The 18,509-nt window shown below is 38.9% G+C and overlaps 1 protein-coding gene and 1 pseudogene across 1 annotated transcript; both read right to left on the bottom strand.

Moving 5' to 3' along the window:
- Positions 1-328: 328 nt before the first annotated feature.
- On the bottom strand, positions 329-5,669 carry LOC119791899 (annotated as a pseudogene).
- Positions 5,670-12,418: 6,749 nt separating this feature from the next.
- On the bottom strand, positions 12,419-18,093 carry LOC119791889 (procathepsin L-like). Its single transcript, XM_038298252.1, has 8 exons — positions 17,948-18,093; positions 17,398-17,532; positions 16,006-16,128; positions 15,488-15,640; positions 14,262-14,486; positions 13,998-14,163; positions 13,649-13,766; positions 12,419-12,819 (listed from the first exon to the last, which is right to left on the bottom strand). Exons 2-8 carry the CDS (start codon positions 17,518-17,520, stop codon positions 12,720-12,722), a joined length of 1,008 nt encoding a protein of 335 aa, XP_038154180.1. The 5' UTR covers positions 17,521-17,532; positions 17,948-18,093; the 3' UTR covers positions 12,419-12,719.
- Positions 18,094-18,509: the final 416 nt, after the last annotated feature.

Here is an 18,509-nt window from a genome sequence, read left to right as displayed (position 1 = left end):
AGAAAATCCTGCTTCACAAAGATAGGATGTTATAGATAGGATGAGTCTTGAACTGAATTAACCTGTGTCAAGAGGCACAGATGCACCGACTGATGGAATTAGGAGAGAATACCGCAATTTTTTATATTTTTCAAAATAAAACATCACTCAGACTCTGATCATTGATAAATTATATATATATATATTTATTTTTCTTTTTTTTTTTCTGTGCGGCCCGGTACCAAAGCGGTCCGCGGCCCGGTGGTTGGGAACCGCTGATCTAGGTAATAGTCATTCCAAAAAAGTTAAAAAAACAAAAACAATCCACTGGACTTGGTTTCCAAGTTTGACGATGTCCGCCCCTTAGGAATGGGGAGTCGTTTTGGGGTCTTTGTTAGCCTGTAATACCCGATACTGGGCTATGCCTCTTAAGGCCTCAGGAAGATTTTCTCCAAACACAAAACTCGAGTACATTTCAAGACCCTTAAACAGAGGATAGTGCATCCTAAAAACAAAACCCCAGACCTAAGATGAGCGGAGTGGATGTAACCATTGTTGCCCCAGTTTTTACTCCAGCTGCAATGAGAGAAAATGATTAACACAACCATGCTGACTGCAGTTCAATGCAGCAAGGAATGCTCTGATCTTTATATTGGAGAAACCAAACAACTTCTCCACAGACGCATGGCTCAACACAGAAGAGCAACCTCCTCGGAACAAGACTCTGCTGTCCACTTGCACCTTAAGGACAAGGGACACTGATTCGAGTACCAGAATGTTTACATTTTGGACAAAGAGGACAAGTGGTTTGAAAGTGTCATGAAGGAAGCCATTTATGTTAAGAAAGAAAAAACAACCTTAAACAAAGGGGTGAACTCAGGTTCACCGCTCAAAAACCTACAATGCAGCGATAGAGTTGATTCCTTGCCACTATCATTTCAACCCCTCACCCCCATGCAGGGGCAAACATTTTGCCCTGGCAGCCAAGCCAACAATTTCCCCTAACAACAACCTTTTCAGAGGCATAGCCCAATATCAGTTATTGCAGGCTAACAAAGAACCCAAAATGACTCCCCATTCGTAAGGGGCAGACCCCTTTTTGTTCATTATTATTTTTTCTAAGCCAAAATAAGGTTTTATGGTTGCTATATAAAGCTTCAAACCTAAAGGTAATTCTGACAGTTTGAATTGAAGAAACTTCCTGGATGGGAAGCAAACCTTCTTCAAACTTGGAAACAAAGTCCAGTGGATAGTTTTTTATTTTATTTTATTTTTTTAACAGAGTGGACAATGAAAACAAACAAAAAACAAAACAGCAGGGATCAAATAATAGCAATATAAACCAAGCGGCTATAAGAAACCAAGATTTTAGCTACTCTCAATTATACAGGTATATAACTTTCATTCTTCTTTTTTTCCCTCAGGCCAAGAACCATCAAAGGAGCTGCTGAATTATGGGTAAATAGTGCAGCTTCTTCAATGTCAAGATGCTTTTTCAGACCAGAGGGTAAATGGCTGCTGTGGCGATTCCACAGTTGTTGTATCTGTCTTTAGCCATGTAGATATAGCCGTTGTTTCCCCAGGCTACCCCCCAGCTGCAACGAGACAAATCCACAGAATGAAAAACTTGTGTTGCTGCTCTCAATCTGCTCTGTCTTTCAGTGAAGATCACTTTACACCAAAGTCTTAACATTTATATAACAAAAAACAACAGGAAAATTATGTGGTATTAAAAAATCTTTTTAAAAAACAAAAACTTGTGCTGTTTTCAGGACAAATATTAGAATTTCTACTGAATTTCTAATGAAGCAGAGAGGAACATTATACTGAAAACAGAACAAGTGTGGCTATCAAGGTGTACTCTCCCTTTCACTCAACCCTTCATCCCTTCTTTTTCTTTCCTTCATCCCTACTTTATTTCTTCCTTCTTCATTAGTAGCTTCCCTTCTTTTATTCTAATCTTTACTCCTTCGTCTCTCTTACCTAAAGTCATTCCCTATTCTTACCTTTGGGCTCCTTATGTCTACCATCCTCATTCTTTCTACTCTCCACCTTCATCTCTACTAACCTTCTAGGTCAATATTTAACAAATATAGTTTATCCATTATTCATGATCCCTTCATTCCTGATCCTTACTTTATCATTAATTCAACATTTATAACACCATTACTACTTGTTGCCTCCTTTATCTCTCATCTCTACTTTCCTCATCCATAGTCTTTGACTCACTTATTTTTCATTATTACCTTCTTCATAACTCATCTGCCCCTTCTCATCAGGAAGCTTTGGCTTCGGAAATTGATGAGATAGAACGCCCTTGTTAAGTGATTTCATAATATCCTTTGCTGAAACGGGAAAGAAATAGGCTATCAAATGTGTGACTTTTCATTTTCTTTTACCTGTTTTTGACAATCCAATAGCTTTGATTAGAAGAAAAAAATGTTTGTGTGCCATAACCGACCACCAGCACGTTGTGGTTCAGCCTCTGGCTGCTGCAGTATTTTTCATAGTAGATGCCTGAAACACATTCAATCATTTTATTCTGGAGACAAAATTATTTTTAGAAACTCTGTCAGAAAGTCAGCTTTGCATTCAGTTAAATGCAGGTTTACGTTCAGAAACCCAGTAAGATGTTTAGATTGACATTTTACTCACTGTCATTAATATCTCAATAAAGTTTTCTGTCTTTTATCTTTTCATCTGAATGAAAAAACGTTTTTATTTCACCACCTACCTGACTGGTAAAACTGGAAAGAAAAGTGACCGGCATCAATAGCAACAGAAATTGGTCCCACAGAGGCCACTGCGTTCATCAGAGCTGACTCACTCCCACTGGGAATGTCTGTATATCCTGTGAGGTTGATGGAGTTGTAACTTGGATTATAGCGGCAGGGCATGTCCTAAAAGCACAACACAGGTGAGTTGCGTTGACATTCTCAATCAAAGGCCGTTTTTGCATCCTTTATACTTTGACTTCTCTAACTCTTAAGATACGTACCCTTCCCATCTATGGGTAGGATGCTTCAGAGTCCAGACCATGGTTGTCTATAACGTACTGAAAGGCTTTGTCCATCCAACCACCATTGCAGCCATAGTTACCCTCTGGTTTAGAACAGTCCACTAGGTTCTGTTCACTCAGCGGCACTAGTTTACCAGTCTTTCTGTAGAGCTGGCCCTCCATTGCCCCTGTGGCACTAAAGGGCCAGGAGGCACAACTACCCTGAAGACAACAAAGATGAGGACTGAGGCAGGATATACAACTTTAGGCAACAATTACAGAATCTTTGTGACAATAGCAGAACTTAGGAACGAAAACCAAATAATTTTAATGAGTGAGGGTTCGATCGATTTATATTCAGCCATTCTGACTCTACACATTGCTGAAAATCTTTAGCTGCTATTAAAACAACAGGGAGATGATTGGCAGGGGGATACAAAACTGTTTTTCTTTGCAAAACAGCTCATGCTTTGTCACAGTATGAAGAGCATCTTGTCAAGAAGACTATCTGGCTTTGGCAGCTGTCTTTGGTAGTTTTCACTGTCCTCCTCGGCATTGTTTTAACAAAACCTGAAGCTCCAGACCTGCCAAAAAGAATACTTTCAGACACTAATAAAGACTCACTGATATTTATAAAATCTTGATCCTGTTCATATCATTTAAAACAAGCCTGTACATGTTGTTTACTTCATCCCGGTGTTCGTTAGAGCAGGATGAACTGGTTTCCATTGAGTGATGGTATACGTCAAAGGGTGAGGGAGTAAACAATACCGTATGATGGTGAAGGAGGGATTTTAATGATAAATAAATGAAAAACAAAATGACTATTTTTAACAGTTTTTTACACAACCCTCTCTTTGTTGCTGCTAGATTGACTTTTGACCAAATTTTGGAGATAAAAAAAGGCAGAAAAATATTTTACCTGGTCTTTAACAGGTTTAACATAGCCCTCCTTTCTCCAGTCCACAGCAGGAGGAGCTTTCAGAAAGCTGGGCTTCAGGAACAAGGAGCCATTGACCTTTTTTTGTGTATTGGGTTTGTAGCCACTCATCTTCTTCCTAAACTCCTCTTTAGTCTGTGACAAAAATATTTAATCAAAACAGTTTATCGGTTTTCATCTCTGTCCCACTAATCATCCTTAGATGGACGAACAAACCATGGTATCATCATTGTGTGTCATAACAGACTATATGAAGGACAGTTTTTATTCAAATTTTTTTTAGAGAAATGTCCACTTGACTGATTTTCTTTACACAGAACTATAAATGTATGATTTGTTTTATCTGAGCTATGAGATTAATCTTTTTATAATTGTCATTTTAAAAACTTTACTTTACCATGTCTCCAAAGTGATTCATCTCCAGGGTGTAGGTGTGTTTACCCATGAAGGACTGCAGGTTGTGCAGAGTGATCATCTTCAGGTTCTTCTCCCACACCATCCGCCTGTAACCTTCATCTTTCTATATAAATGCCAAACAAAATCTTTTAAAATGTGGTTTTTAATCAATATACTCTTTGTCTCATGTTTCCATGAAGCAGTACATGCAGGAAGAAACTTGTTAAAAAATGTGAATATGCTACAAAACTTTTTTTTTTCATCTTCATCTTTATGCATAACGGCCAAGAGAACTAAACCTATAATATTCTTTTTTGGTAATATTTAGTATTAGGCTATAAGATTACACAAAAAAATTAGACGCATAGTATGTTTACACAAGTAACATGTTTGTTGGAAATGCATGATTATATTTTCAGTTTTTATTTGTTTGTACATATTTTCTTCAGAATTCTGGTGAAGATTCTCACTCTTCCAGGTCGTAGTTATTCCAAAAAAGTAAAAAAAGAAAAAACGTTCTCAATTCAAAATGTCTGATTAGCGTTCAGTTCCAGGCTTTTAGAGTAGCCCAACAAAGCCTTGTTATGGCTTAGAAAACATTCAAATTGAACCAAAAAAAAAAAAAAAAACGGTCCACCCTTTGGTAATGAGGAGTTGTTGAGGTCGCTGTTGGACTGCAATGCTCACTACTGGTCTATGCCTCTGAAAAAGGAGTAAATAGGGTCATTGTTGGCCTGGCTGACCTTGCAAAGTTTTTTGGTCTGCTGCATAGCGATGGGGGTTGTGATGATAGTTCGAAGGAATTAGCTCTATCGCTGCATTGTAGGTTTTTGTCCACCTATACCTTAAGGACAAAGGATTTGTACAAAGAAGACAGGTGGTTTGAAAGGGACGTGAAGGAAGACATGTTAAGAGAGACAAAAAAAAACTTAAACAGAGGGGCTGGTCTCAGGTTCCAGCTCTCAAAAACCTAAAACACAGCAATAGAGTTGATTCCTTCCAGCTGTCATCTCAACCCCCATCGCTATGTCGGAGACCAAAACATCTCGCCTGGGCAGCAAGTACTCCCTTTTCAGAGGCATAGGCCATTATTGGGCATTGCAGGCCAACAATGACCTTAACAACTCATTAATAAGGGGTGGACCCTTTTTTCGGTACAATTAAAAATTAAAGTTTTTCATCCAAACCTTGTCTAAGATGTCAATAAATTAAACAGCACATGCCCTCATTGTAGACTTTATGGTAGTGGTTCTTCCACAGCTCCCACTCCTGGTCCAGCATTGCGTCATGAGTGGGGATTGACAAGACTGCACCCATACACAGCATTAAAACAGGCAGAGACAGCATTGTTGAAGCTTCCTTATGGAAAGATAACATACATTTTATTAAGAGAGTTCTGGCACTAGTTTTTTCAGTTCAGCAGCTGTTTAGGTTAATGCAACAATCCCAATAGAACAATTGACCAAAGCAGTTTCCTGGCATACTCTGGTAGATTAAACGCATGCTCTCCATCCTAGGTCATCTGTTATCTCTAGATCTTTTATGATTCCATAAAAGCCACCTTGACTTTTTTATTTATATTATTATATATTACATGTAATGATGTATAACATTTAATTATTTATAATAAAAAAAAGTTATTAATAAAAATGAATAGTTTCTGTGAAACATTATTTAGCAACAGCACTATTACCATCTGTACTATATTAATAATGAAAATTCTTATATAGACATACTGCCAAGAATAAAAATTATGTAAAGAAATGTAAATATGGTTAGGTGTCGATTTACAGAATTTCTACCTCTGTAGATTATCAGTGTCAAGGGTAAAAGAAACAGAATCAGACATGAAATACCCAAAGAAGTGAATCATATGGACACGGTATGTACCGAACACAACATTAATCAAGAATATTTATTATTCAAAAACACCTAATCAATTGAAAAATGGAAGTTATATGTTGTAAGTTAAAATTGTTAAAATTGTTGGAAAAGATGATGACTGCATAAAACACCCTAAGACTCAGAATCAGACATACTTTAACAATCCCAGAGGGCAATTGATTTTGTTACACACTCCAGATATACAAACATTTATTTATATATATATATATATATATATATATATATATATATATATATATATATATATATATATATATATATATATATATATATATATATATATATATATATAGTGTAGTTTTATAGAAATAATACATAATTTCACAAATAGTTTCCAGGTGAGAAGTTCCGGTTCTTAAAGGGATAGTTCGGTATTTTTGACATGAATCTGTATGGCATCCCGATCACAAGCGGCATGCAATCACACTGACTTACCCCTGGCAGCGTCCTGTGAGCAGAGTTATCGTCCAGTTTTGGTCAAGCCGAAAGTAGTCCTGCAGGTTTTTAGGAACAGCGAAATAAAACTTTTCTCTTCCCAAAACATTATGTGTCCAAAAGAGTGATATTTTCGCATCCCAAAAACATTGTAGTGGAAAAAGTCACACGTCGTTATCAATTGGTCCTATTTTCTCTCTGTTCGTATCAGTGCGCGCCGTCATTCAGACAGCGAGCCCAACAACAGCCATGTCTCCCTCCGCCGCGGAAGGAGACATAACTTTGTTGTCCAGTTAAACTCTTTCACCTACTGACTAAAAACCACTGGATGATGTGCTTGCTTCATATAATTCACTTGAAACACAGCCAACTAAGGCTCTGTAGCTCACATCGGTGCAAAGACAACCATCTCTTCTCAATTGTTACTACATTCATATTTGATCATCACAAGAACAACCCATATTGTTGTATACAGTCTTATCTCATAGTCTCATTGAGGCCACTACCAACTGACCTTTTTTTTTTAAAGCTTTTTTTTAAATCATCCTGGTAAACTTTAGAAATAAACACAATGAAATAGCGCCTTAAGCACAACGAATAATCTTCTGTTTTGACATTAGCAGTACGCAAAGTGGATATGTGTCCTTACAATCCGCCTAGGTAAAGATTAAATACAATAAAAATCACGCAGGCCAATAGCATGCAAAAAAACTGGGTTTTTGAAAAAATAAAAAATAAAACAGCTTTTTCTGTGCGATTTTGTGTTTAAGCCATTAGAAATGGCAGTGATGTACAGAAGAGGGCCATCAGACACATTAAGCGAGCTGCAATGACTTCAGAAGCAACTTAAGGGGTGGTTATACTCCTGCGGCAGTGTGTCGCAGTGAGCTTGTCACAGATATTTTTGATTTATGCCCATCATTGAAGCATTGTCTGCTCTATGTTATTCCATGCCACAACTCAAGAGGGACTATCACAAACTAGCTGTGGGCCAAGATAAAGCCAAAGCTATGAGGATGTGGGGGCAAGGTAGTGCAACAACGGAGGGACATGAGGGAAAAGAGAGCGGGGATCCCGGTGGAAGAAGAGTTCTAGCGTTCTCTGGCACCTTGCTCTTCTAGCTGGTCCATCTTCACGAGTCGTTTCCACAAACAAACACAAACAAAACAAGCCTGTAAAGTACCAAACAGGAAAGTCAAGCGCACCGGCAAGTTTTCCTCTCCTCTAGCATTTCATAGTGTGCGTAATGGAGCGCACACCTTTGTGCTCTCCATTGTCAACAACAACAATAAAATACTGTGTTCAGTATGTTTTAACAATATAAAACTGTGTGTGTATGTGTAAAGCTAGCTTTGGTGTGGATAGGTTGATGGAAAACAGAAGACCTACCTGACTTCAAAGAAGTCCAAAGATGCAGCTTCCACAATTAGTATTTTGGTAAAAAAAATACTTAAACCTTATGTTACATGTGTATCATCAGTGCTTTTATGCTTTCAGTTGGCTTCATGTGTTTTACCCATTTCACATGCGAGCTCCTAATGTCTCTCCTGCAGGGAAAATATATTTTTCGGTTTATCCAGGCAAGTAGGAAGAATCCTGCTACCGGGGATAGTGTCTCCCACGTAGGCTCCAATCCACTTTGTGTACACCTTTGGAGCACACTCACCAACCAGGTTGTGCCATATGCCATGATCATGGTTTTTGGACATTGGGAATCAGTGCCCATATTTCATGTTCTCCACAAAAATGGAGGCCGAGGCCCAAAAGGGCCCAGATCTCCAGAATTAACAAGGATACTTCATCATGGCGACAAGGAAAGATGGCTGCTAAATAAAAAAAAAAAAAAAAGAAAAGGAATTTGTAGCCGCAAACGTTCGAACCATCTCGCTGTTAGCAGCCATCTTTCCTTGTCAAGTCAACTCCCACAGCGGGGAAAAAAAAGGAAGAGGAAGAGGCAGCCTGCGAGCCTGCGCCCAGGGCAGCAAATCCAGATATTACAGATACACATCCTTTTACGCATTTGTGCATCTCACATGGCAGAAGTGTAGCAAAAATCACGTGTGTAAAGAGAGCCAACCGAGAAAGCGCTGGACTTGTAACCAATGATGTGTCTGCATTTCTGGGTGTTGAAGCGAAAATACTTCGGACACAGTGTCTCTGTGTGTGCTTACAGATTGTTCTACACATTTGCAAATCTTACTACAGATTTGTAAATCTGAATACAGATTTGTAAATCGCAGTACATATTTGTAGAGCTGAAGACAGATTTGTGGATTTTTTACACATTTGCAAACCAGATTACACACACACAAGTAGTTTTGCACATTTGCAGATTGTTGTACAGACACACAAATCTCCTCATACATTTACAGTTTCATTTACACATTTTCAAATCTCCCTGCACATGCACAAATCGAGATACAGATATACAACTCTCCACACACATTTGTAAATAATAAAGCAACAATTTTGGCCCCATAGGAGACTAACTGCTTTCTTTTGCTAGTCAATCAGGAATTAGTTGACACTAACAGTGCAGCAGTGTCTACTTCATTTATTTGACTTCAACAGCAAAGTAAGTTTTCATATTTGACCTGCTAATTGTGCCTTTAGATCATCCTTACCTAAATATGTGGTAATGTGGCCTTTTTGTTAAGTTTATTGCATGTATTCTAATTTTTGATTTTCTTTATTTTTGAACTTGTTTGCTTGTTTTTTAATTTTGTGTGTTGCATGTTTTTTGGGGGGATTTTGTTTGGAGGCCACATTGCCAATCACACCTGGACACGCCCACAGTAACGGCACAGGTGTTCCCCATCAACCAAGCAGCGTGCCGACTGGGACGCTGATTTAAAAAAGGCAGCTGTTTGGTTGGAGAGACACACCGGACATGGGAAGGCCGGTCATGGAGGGAGCCGGACGGAGCGGGTGAGAGAGAAGCAGCGGGAGAGGTTTGGGAACTGACGGTCGGAGGCCGCTGGAGCGAGGTGCAGAGACGCACACCGGAGCGAGGGGCAGAGACGCCCGCCGGAGCGAGGTGCAGAGACGCCCGCCGGAGCGAGGTGCAGAGACGCCCGCCGGAGCGAGGTGCAGAGACGCTCGCCGGAGCGAGGTGCAGAGACGCCCGCCGGAGCGAGGTGCAGAGACGCCCGCCGGAGCGAGGTGCAGAGGCCCGTCATGGAGCGAGGCGCAGAGGCACGCTGGGAGAGGCGCGTGTTGGAGGTGACCTCGCAGGCCAGCTATGCTGGAGAGGCCCACACGCGCAGCGTGCCGGAACGAGGATCCAGCGCTGGGGTGGATGGTGCCCTCCATTATACACGCCAAGTGCGCGTCTTTTAACAGACTGGGCCATTGACTCTGCTGCTCTTCACCATCTGTATTTTTATCTTTTTTTTAAAATCTTTTCCCTTTTAACTTGTCTTTTAATTTTTTTTTATTGGACTTTAATCTATTAAACTTTTTAAAGCTCTGCTCACAATCGCCGCAGTCTGTTTGGTTTTATGGTTTTATTTAAGACGATTGCACCTCTCGGGTGCCACAAATACATTAAATGGTGAAGTTTAGCTGTAACAAAGAAAACTTTCGAAAGAGCAAAGGTTAATTGTCTTAGTGATTAATGCATTCAGTTTATTTCAATTCAGTTTATTTCTATAGCACCAATTCACAACACATGTCATCTGAGGGCACTTTACAGTTCATTAGATCATACAGTCAAATTGATTCAAAATGTCTATCTAAGGAAAACTAGTTGATTGCATCAACTCATTGACTCAAATGCAATCCCTCACACTAAGCATGCTTGTAGCGACAGTGGAGAGGAAAAACTCAATTTTAACAGGAAGAAACCTCCAGCAGAACCAGGCTCAATGTGAGCGGCCATCTGCCGAGGCCGACTGGGGTTTAAGGAGACAAAAGCAGAGATACAAAAAGCTGCGGTAAAAGGCGGCCCCGTCCAGGCGGCCCCTTCCATGCAGACGAGCTCCGAGCCAACTCCCAAGTCAGAGGATAAGAGAGCACATTCAGCCAGTCACAGTCAGAGAAACAGGACTACACTGGAAAACAGGCTGATCTCCAACATCTATAAACAAAGGTGCTGATGGCATCAGAACAGCTGATATTTATCTCCAGGATGGTGTCACATCCAAACAGGAACAGACCAGATGAAGCTACTATGAGAAAAAGCAGAGAGAGCATAACTGTAGAGATTGAACTAACAGATTCTGCAGAGTAGGAGAATAGAGATAGAATGATGAAATGAAGTCCCTATGTCCTCCAGAAGTCTACGCCTATAGCAACATAACTATAGAGATAGTTCAGGATAACCTGAGCCACTATATAAGCTTTATCAAAAAGGAAATATTTGAGTCAGGGTTTTTATTCCAGACTGATCCATCACTAAAAAGCTATTTTTCTACAACAGGTGCAATGTTTTGGTTGTGTTTTATACTCAGTAATACAAAAACAGTAACTTTTTAATGCGTTAATTGATTATTTGTTGTTATTGATGCAAACTGGGAGTGGTGACCTAGTGGATTAGAGCTGTGCACTTGTGCTCTGAGAAGGTTGCAAGGGCCCGGTTCGATCCCCACAGTCTACACTCTGGCTCTAAGCAGGACCCTTAACCCCACACTGCTCCCCGGGCACAGCACAATGGCAGCCCACTGCTCCCCAAGGGGATGGGTTAAATGCAGAGGTTAATTTCTCCAGTGTGAGATTAATAAAGTTCCATTATTAACTATATCTGTGAAGTCTATCAGACTGTTTAAAATGAGTTAGCTTGCAAATCTTCACTGGTACCGAGTTTTTCAGAGGCTATAGCTTTATAGAGATTATGTATAGTCTCTCAAACTCACAGCACCAAACATAATTGTTATTACTTGAATAGTTATCTAGCAAAGAAGTGGCTAAACAGCCAATAATGAATACTTAGTTTAGAATAAAAAGTAAAAATGTCACGTTTTGAAGAATTAGAAAAGGACTAAGGTAAAGCCTGGAACCTGGATGCAGCATCGAGAGGATTTAATAAAGCGATAATTCAGAATGTAGGACCTTTTAGACAGACTCCAAGAGGATGCAACAGAACCTCATAACAGGTTTGGATCGTCATAAAAATAAGAATTATAAAAATGTTGTGTTTTACATCTTCTTGGTCCAAAAAAAAAATCTGTTTTTTTGGTTGGTTATTTGTCATTTGTATGTGGTCACTAAATGTGGTGATTAAATCCTTTGAAAAGGACCTATGTATGGCTAAGTTAGCATTTTCTTTAAGAGCAAAATAATTCATTCAGTTTTCATCCATGCTTTTTTTTATGCTGGAGGTACATCCATAAAACATAGTAGTTATAATCAGAATTGTTCTTGGACACAAGGCCTCAAACCAAATTTCTTAATTGTTTCGTGGTTATGAGGTGTAGCTGGTTTTATCACTGATGGCTGAAGCACTGATCAACCCCGTGGCATCAGCACTTGACACTGCAAAGTGGCTGCGCCCTTACTGAAAAATTATAAAACAAAGCTTTGTCTTTTGTATTCTGTTTACATTTTTCACATTTATAATATAATCATTGATAATAGTAATACAAAATCTCATGAATTAAGTTAGCTTGTCTTGTTAATTTCCACTTTAAATTTCATTTAACACATATAGGTTAAGAGTTTTTGTTTAGTGGTGTTAAACCCAATAGATTCATATTACTTTATGATGGCGTCCACTTCATGCAACTGAATTAATAAAAACAAGAGATCAATGAGAAATCAGTCTGTTCAAAGGTTGATTCAAAACTTTAATTGGTTATAGTAAAAATAGGAACAAATGAGTAAAAAAAAACGTATGCTTGTATTTATTAAATGACAGCGTGAACAGTGAAACCAGCTAAAAACAGCAGGGATCAAATAAAATCAATAATAAACCAAGCGGCTTTTGAAACAAAGATTTTAGCTACTCTTGATTATACAGGTATATAACTTTCATTCTTCTTTTTTTTCCCTGAGGCCATGAACCATCAAAGGAGCTGCTGAATTATGGGTAAAGATCAGAAAGCGGCTTCTTCGAGATGAAGATGCTGTTCAGACCAGAGGGTAGCTGGCAACTGTGGCGATTCCACAGTGGTTGTATCTGTCTTTAGCCATGTAGATATAGCCGTTGTTTCCCCAGCCTACCCCCCAGCTGCAACGAGACAAATCCACAGAATGAAAAACTTGTGTTAATGCTCTCCATCTGTCTTTCAGTGAAGATCACTTTACATCACAGTTTTAACATTTATTTAACAAAAGACAACAGCAAAAAGATGTGCTATTGAAAATTTGTTGTGGCAGTTGTTTTCAGGACATATATTAGAATTTCTACTAATTTAAGCGCAGAGGAACATTTGACTGAAAACAGAACAAATGTGGTTATCAAGGTGTACTATACCTTTCACTCAACCCTTCATCCCTTCTTTTTCTTTCCTTTATCCCTACTTTATTTCTTCAATCTTCATTAGTAGCTTCCCTTCTTTTTTCTAATCTTTACTCCTTCGTCTCTCTTACCTAAAGTCTTTCCTTATCCTTACCTTTGGGCTCCTTATCTCTACCATCCTCATTTTTTCTACTCTCCTCCCTCATCCCTAGTGATCTTATAGGTTAATATTTAACTAATATTGTTTATTTATTATTCATTATCCCTTTATTCCTCATCCTTACCTTCCTCAATGAACATGTTTTATCCTTAATGAAATATCTATTACACCATTACTACTTATTGCCTCCTTCATCTCTCATCTCTTCTTTCCTCATCCATAATCTTTGACTCACTTATTTTTCATCAATACCTTCTTTATAACATATCTGCTTCTGCCTCTTTTCTGTATAGCATCGGGAAGCTTTGGCTTTGGAAATTGGTGAGACAGAGCGCCCTTGGAAACTGATGTGTCATAATATCCTTTTATAAACAGGAAAGAGGCTATCAAATGTGCTACTTTTCATTGTTTCCGTGTTGTTGTTTTTTTTTTTTTTACCTGTTTTTGACAATCCAGTAGCTTTGAGTAGAAAACAAAGATGTTTGTGTGCCATAACCGACCACCAGCACGCCGTGGTTCACCCTCTGGCTACTGCAGTCTTTTTCATAGTAGATACCTAAAACACATCCAATCATTTTATTCTGGAGACAAAATTATTTTTAGACACAATTTTGTCAAAATGTTAGCAATTTGCATTAAGTTAAATGCAGGTTTATGTTCAGAAGCCCACTTAGTTCTTTAGATTGACATTTTACACACCGTCATTATGGTCTCAAAAAGTTTTTCTTTCTTTTATCCTTTCAATTGAAATGAATAATTGTTTAACTGTTTTTAGTTTACCACCTACCTGACTGGTAAAACTGGAAAGAAAAGTGACCGGCATCAATAGCAACAGAAATTGGTCCCACAGAGGCCACTGCGTTCATCAGAGCTGACTCACTCCCACTGGGAATGTCTGTATATCCTGTGAGGTTGATGGAGTTGTAACTTGGATTATAGCGGCAGGGCATGTCCTAAAAGCACAACGCAGGTGAGTTGTGTTGACGCTTTCAATCAAAGGCCGTTTTTGCATCCTTTATACTTTGACTTCTGTAACTCTTAAGATACGTACCCTTCCCCTGTATGGGTAGGATGCTTCAGAGTCCAGACCATGGTTGTCTATAACGTACTGAAAGGCTTTGTCCATCCAACCACCGTTGCAGCCATAGTTCCCCTCTGGTTTAGAACAGTCCACCAGGTTCTGCTCACTCAGCGATACTAGTTTACCAGTCTTTCTGTAGAGCTGGCCCTCCATTGCCCCTGTGGCACTAAAGGCCCAGCAGGAGCCACAACTCCCCTGAAGACAACAAAGATGAGGACTGAGGCAGGAAATGCAACTTTATGCAACAATTAGAGCATCTTTGTGACACTAGCCTAATTTAGGCACTAAACCAAATCATTTTAATAAGTGAGGGTTCGATAGATGCATTTACTTGTTTTGGATTAGTTGGTTCAGGATCAGTGTTAAACCTGAAACAAACCTCCTTTATGTGCCTTTTTGCCTTTCTCGTTTCTGGGATTTTATGTTATTGACCAACACTAAGTAGTGCATTATTTTAAAGTGAAAGAAAAAATACGCCTGGATTTATATTCAGCCATTCTGACTCGACACATTGCTGAAACTCTTTAGCTGCTATTAAAGTGACAGGGAGATTATTAGTAGGAGGATAGAAAACATCAACACCTTTTCTTTTGCAAAACAGCTCATGCTTTTTCACAGTATGAAGAGCATCTTGTCAAGGAGACTACATATACAGTATAACTGGTATAGACATGTTGGTATAGGTATAATGTGTGTAGCAGCTGTCTTAGGTAGTTTTCACTCTCCTCCTTAGCATTGTTTTAACGCAAACTAAGAGCTCCAGACCTGCCAAAACCTGTGATATAAAGCCAGTAAAGCAGAAGCTGCTATGAAAAATTATTTGAATGTAATCTGACTGCTCTTCTTTTTTCAGCACAGGTATACTTTTAAACACAAATAAAGACCCACTGATATTTATGATCTCTTGATCCTGTTCATATAATTTTAACCAAGCCTGTACATGTTGTTTATTTCATCTCTGTCTTTGTTAGAACAGGATGAACTGGTTTCAGCTGAGTGATGGTATACGTTAAAGGAAAAGGAAGAAAGCAATACGCTGTCATGGTGGAGGAGGGATTTTAATGATAAGACATGAAAAAACCAAATGACTGTTTAAAACATTTTTTTTTTTAAACAATGTGACAAAACCCTGTCTTTGTTGCTGCCAGACTGACTTTTTACAATTGAGGAGATGAAAAAGATCAGAATTCTCTTACCTGGAATTTAACAGGTGTAACATAGCCCTCCTTTCTCCAGTCCACAGCAGAAGGAGCTTTCATAAAGCTGGGCTTCAGGAAAAAGGACCCATTTACTTTTTTCTCTGCTCTGGGTTTGTAGCAGTTCATCATCTTCCTAAACTCCTCGTTAGTCTGTGAGCAAAGCATTTAATCAAAACAGTTTATCAGGTTTAATCTCCGTAACACTAATTGTCATACGATGCACAAGCAAACAGACTTTATTCTGGAGATCCTCAAGCATTTGTGCTTGGATCACTGACTTTTTCCATGGATAATTGTTTTAAGGCAGACGTTGCAAAATCTCCCTTATTTTTCAGATTGATATCATGGCTCTGTCTCATAATAGACTTCCAGAATGTCAGTTTTTATTCAGATGCCTTTTAGGAATGTCCAGTTGACTGATTTTGTTCATACAGAAATATAGCTGGAAGGATTTGTTTCAACGGAGCTATGAGATTAATCTTGTTATAACTGTCATGTTAAAAACTTTACTTTACCATGTCTCCAAAGTGATTCATCCCCAGGGTGTAGGTGTATTTGCCCATGGAGGACTCCAAGTTGTGCAGAGTGATCATCTTCAGGTTCTTCTCCCACACCATCCGCCTGTAACCTTCATCTTTCTATATACCAGCCAAAAAAAAATAAATAAATACATTTAAACTGTGGTTTTTAATCAACAATATACTCTCCGTCTCATGTGTCCATGAAGACCTATAGACAGGAAGGGTCTTGTTAAACAATGTGTATATGCTACAATCAAAATGATAATCTGATTACAAAGAAGTTGAATCTATTTTCTGTCTTGAAATGGTCAGAGACAATTTAACTGCAAGAAAACTAAACCTAAATCTGGGATGGGAATCGAAATCTGGTTCCTGTTCAAAACCGGTTCCGTGCGTTCCAATTCCATGGCACCGTTTGGCAGCTCGCGTAATGATTCTCTTAAAGATTACAGGTAGCACCAAAGTCGGTCTCAGCAGCACAACTTACGTCACATTTTTTTAAGCAAGTTACGCACGTGGCATTCAGTAAGCAAGAACGACGTGACCAGGCGTAAGTCTAGAAAAGCAAAACAAAACAAATGGTGCCCCATCGGGCAAAGTGATCAAAAGTTTGGCTTAATTTTAAGGAAGAGAAAGATGGCAACAAGGACCTTTGCAATCATTGCAAAGTGGCAATTACGTCTGTGGGAGGAAATATATGCAAAATGCAGAAACACCTGCGCACACAACATGGCATACATTTTAACGAATGCTGTGTTTTTGATGCCTTCCGGTCAGAAGCTAAAGTTACGACCAGCAATGAAGGCAACTCTGGTAGTAAGTAGCTAGTTTTATATCACTGGCTGTGCTTAACGTGGTTCCTAGTAAATCATAAGCCATTTCTAGAAATAAACCAATTTCCTACCTCTCTTTGGGTTGTTAAGGAAGTGTGCTTTTCTCGTTAATCCAGTCCTTCATTGCTAGCATGTTTAGTTAGAACCCCTTGAAGCTGCAATTCTTACACGATTCCAGCTATTGCAATGGATGTAACGAGACATACTACAAAGTTACTCCGCAGTTCAGGGAGCGAGAGAAAGGTGATGCTCGTTTATTTAAATCAGGGGGAGATTAGCTTATTTCCCGAAATTGTACAGTAATGCTTTTTCATTAAACAGAATCGATAAGAGAATCGATAAGGAATCGAATTGTTACACAGATTCGATAAGGGAATCAGAATCGTGAAAATCTTATCAATTCCCAACCTAAATGATGTCTCGTCGAATTGGCTTTTCATACTTAATGCACATGCGCTTAACTCTGAGTGGAACTAGTTCAAATTGAACAGGAATTTGTCAAACCTGCTTTGTGAAACGGACCCCCATTGTAATAAATTACACAGCACATCACCTCATTGTAGACTTTATGAGAGTGGTTCTTCCACAGCTCCCATTCCTGATCCAGTATTGGGTCCTTACTCTGGGTCGAAAAGACTGTAGCCATGCAAAGCATCAAAACAGCCAGAAACAGCATTGTTGCATCTTCCTTATGGAAAGATAACATAAATACAATTAAAACATCTTCTGGCACCAGTTTATCCAGTTTAGCAGTTGTTACAGTTAAAGCAACGATCCATATTTAACAAATGACTAAAGCACTTTCACGGCACATTCAGGCAGATTGAATGCAGGCACTCCATCCTGTGTCATCTGTTACACAACACTCTATAACACTTGTGAAACTGTACATAAAGAGTCCTCTTAATGCTAAAAACTGTTAGTTTTATAAGAAAACAGTAAATGTGGAAAACATGAAAAAAAGATAAATTATCTACATAAATTATCTGCATTTTATGTTTCCCCTCTGGAAATGTTTTTTTTTTTTGCAGTTTCAGTTTTCCATTAAATAAATTTATGGTATTTGAAGGTAAACATACTTCTGATCAAATATAAAAACTTACTTTGTTCCTACAGTTGATTAAGAAAAGAAGAAACTGCTGTCTTGTCAGGGTGAACAAGAGCTATGAATTCCTGAGTACCCACCAGCGGAGTGAAGATCTTCTGGATTGTCTGTTTGTTTTACAGATGAGTCCAGGTGGGAAGGACAACTAAGGAACATAACTGCCTCCTCCTTGAAAAACAGGAAATAAACCTTTGGGTGCTTCATACCTTTGCACCCAAAGGTATGTAGCCCTACAGGTAGTGTTTCTTTAGAAGCTTTATTTTACTCTAAATTAACTTGTCCATTTAAAGGTACAGTTATATAAAGGTTCCGGGTGGATCATCTAAATAAGTGGTCCTCCTAATTGTCAATCAACCTGGTCATATGTTTACATAAGGCCCTCCTTCGTGTTCCTCCCCAGTTAGCTATCTTTTTCTGTGCCTGGCTTGGTAATAGGGACCCTTGTTTTTCATAAATAATTCCCACCGTGGGGAAAGCATTTGGTTTCAAGGCACCCTGAGACTTCATGCCAATTACAAAAAAGGGGCCTGTTTCTTTTAAATGTGATAAAGAGATAATGG

The sequence above is a fragment of the Cyprinodon tularosa genome, unplaced genomic scaffold, assembly GCF_016077235.1.
Source record: "Cyprinodon tularosa strain WSP-4 unplaced genomic scaffold, ASM1607723v1 ctg404, whole genome shotgun sequence".
Lineage (NCBI taxonomy): Eukaryota > Metazoa > Chordata > Actinopteri > Cyprinodontiformes > Cyprinodontidae > Cyprinodon > Cyprinodon tularosa.
This window is presented reverse-complemented; position numbering and strand designations above follow the sequence as displayed.

Coding starts and splice junctions, on each gene's coding strand:
- LOC119791889 (XM_038298252.1), bottom strand. CDS start 17,520: ATGCTGTTTCTGGCTGTTTTGATGCTTTGCATGGCTACAGTCTTTTCG. Junction 15,641..16,005: donor TGAATCACTTTGGAGACATG/GTAAAGTAAAGT, acceptor CTTTGCTCACAG/ACTAACGAGGAGTTTAGGAA. Junction 14,164..14,261: donor CCTACCCATACAGGGGAAGG/GTACGTATCTTA, acceptor TTGTGCTTTTAG/GACATGCCCTGCCGCTATAA.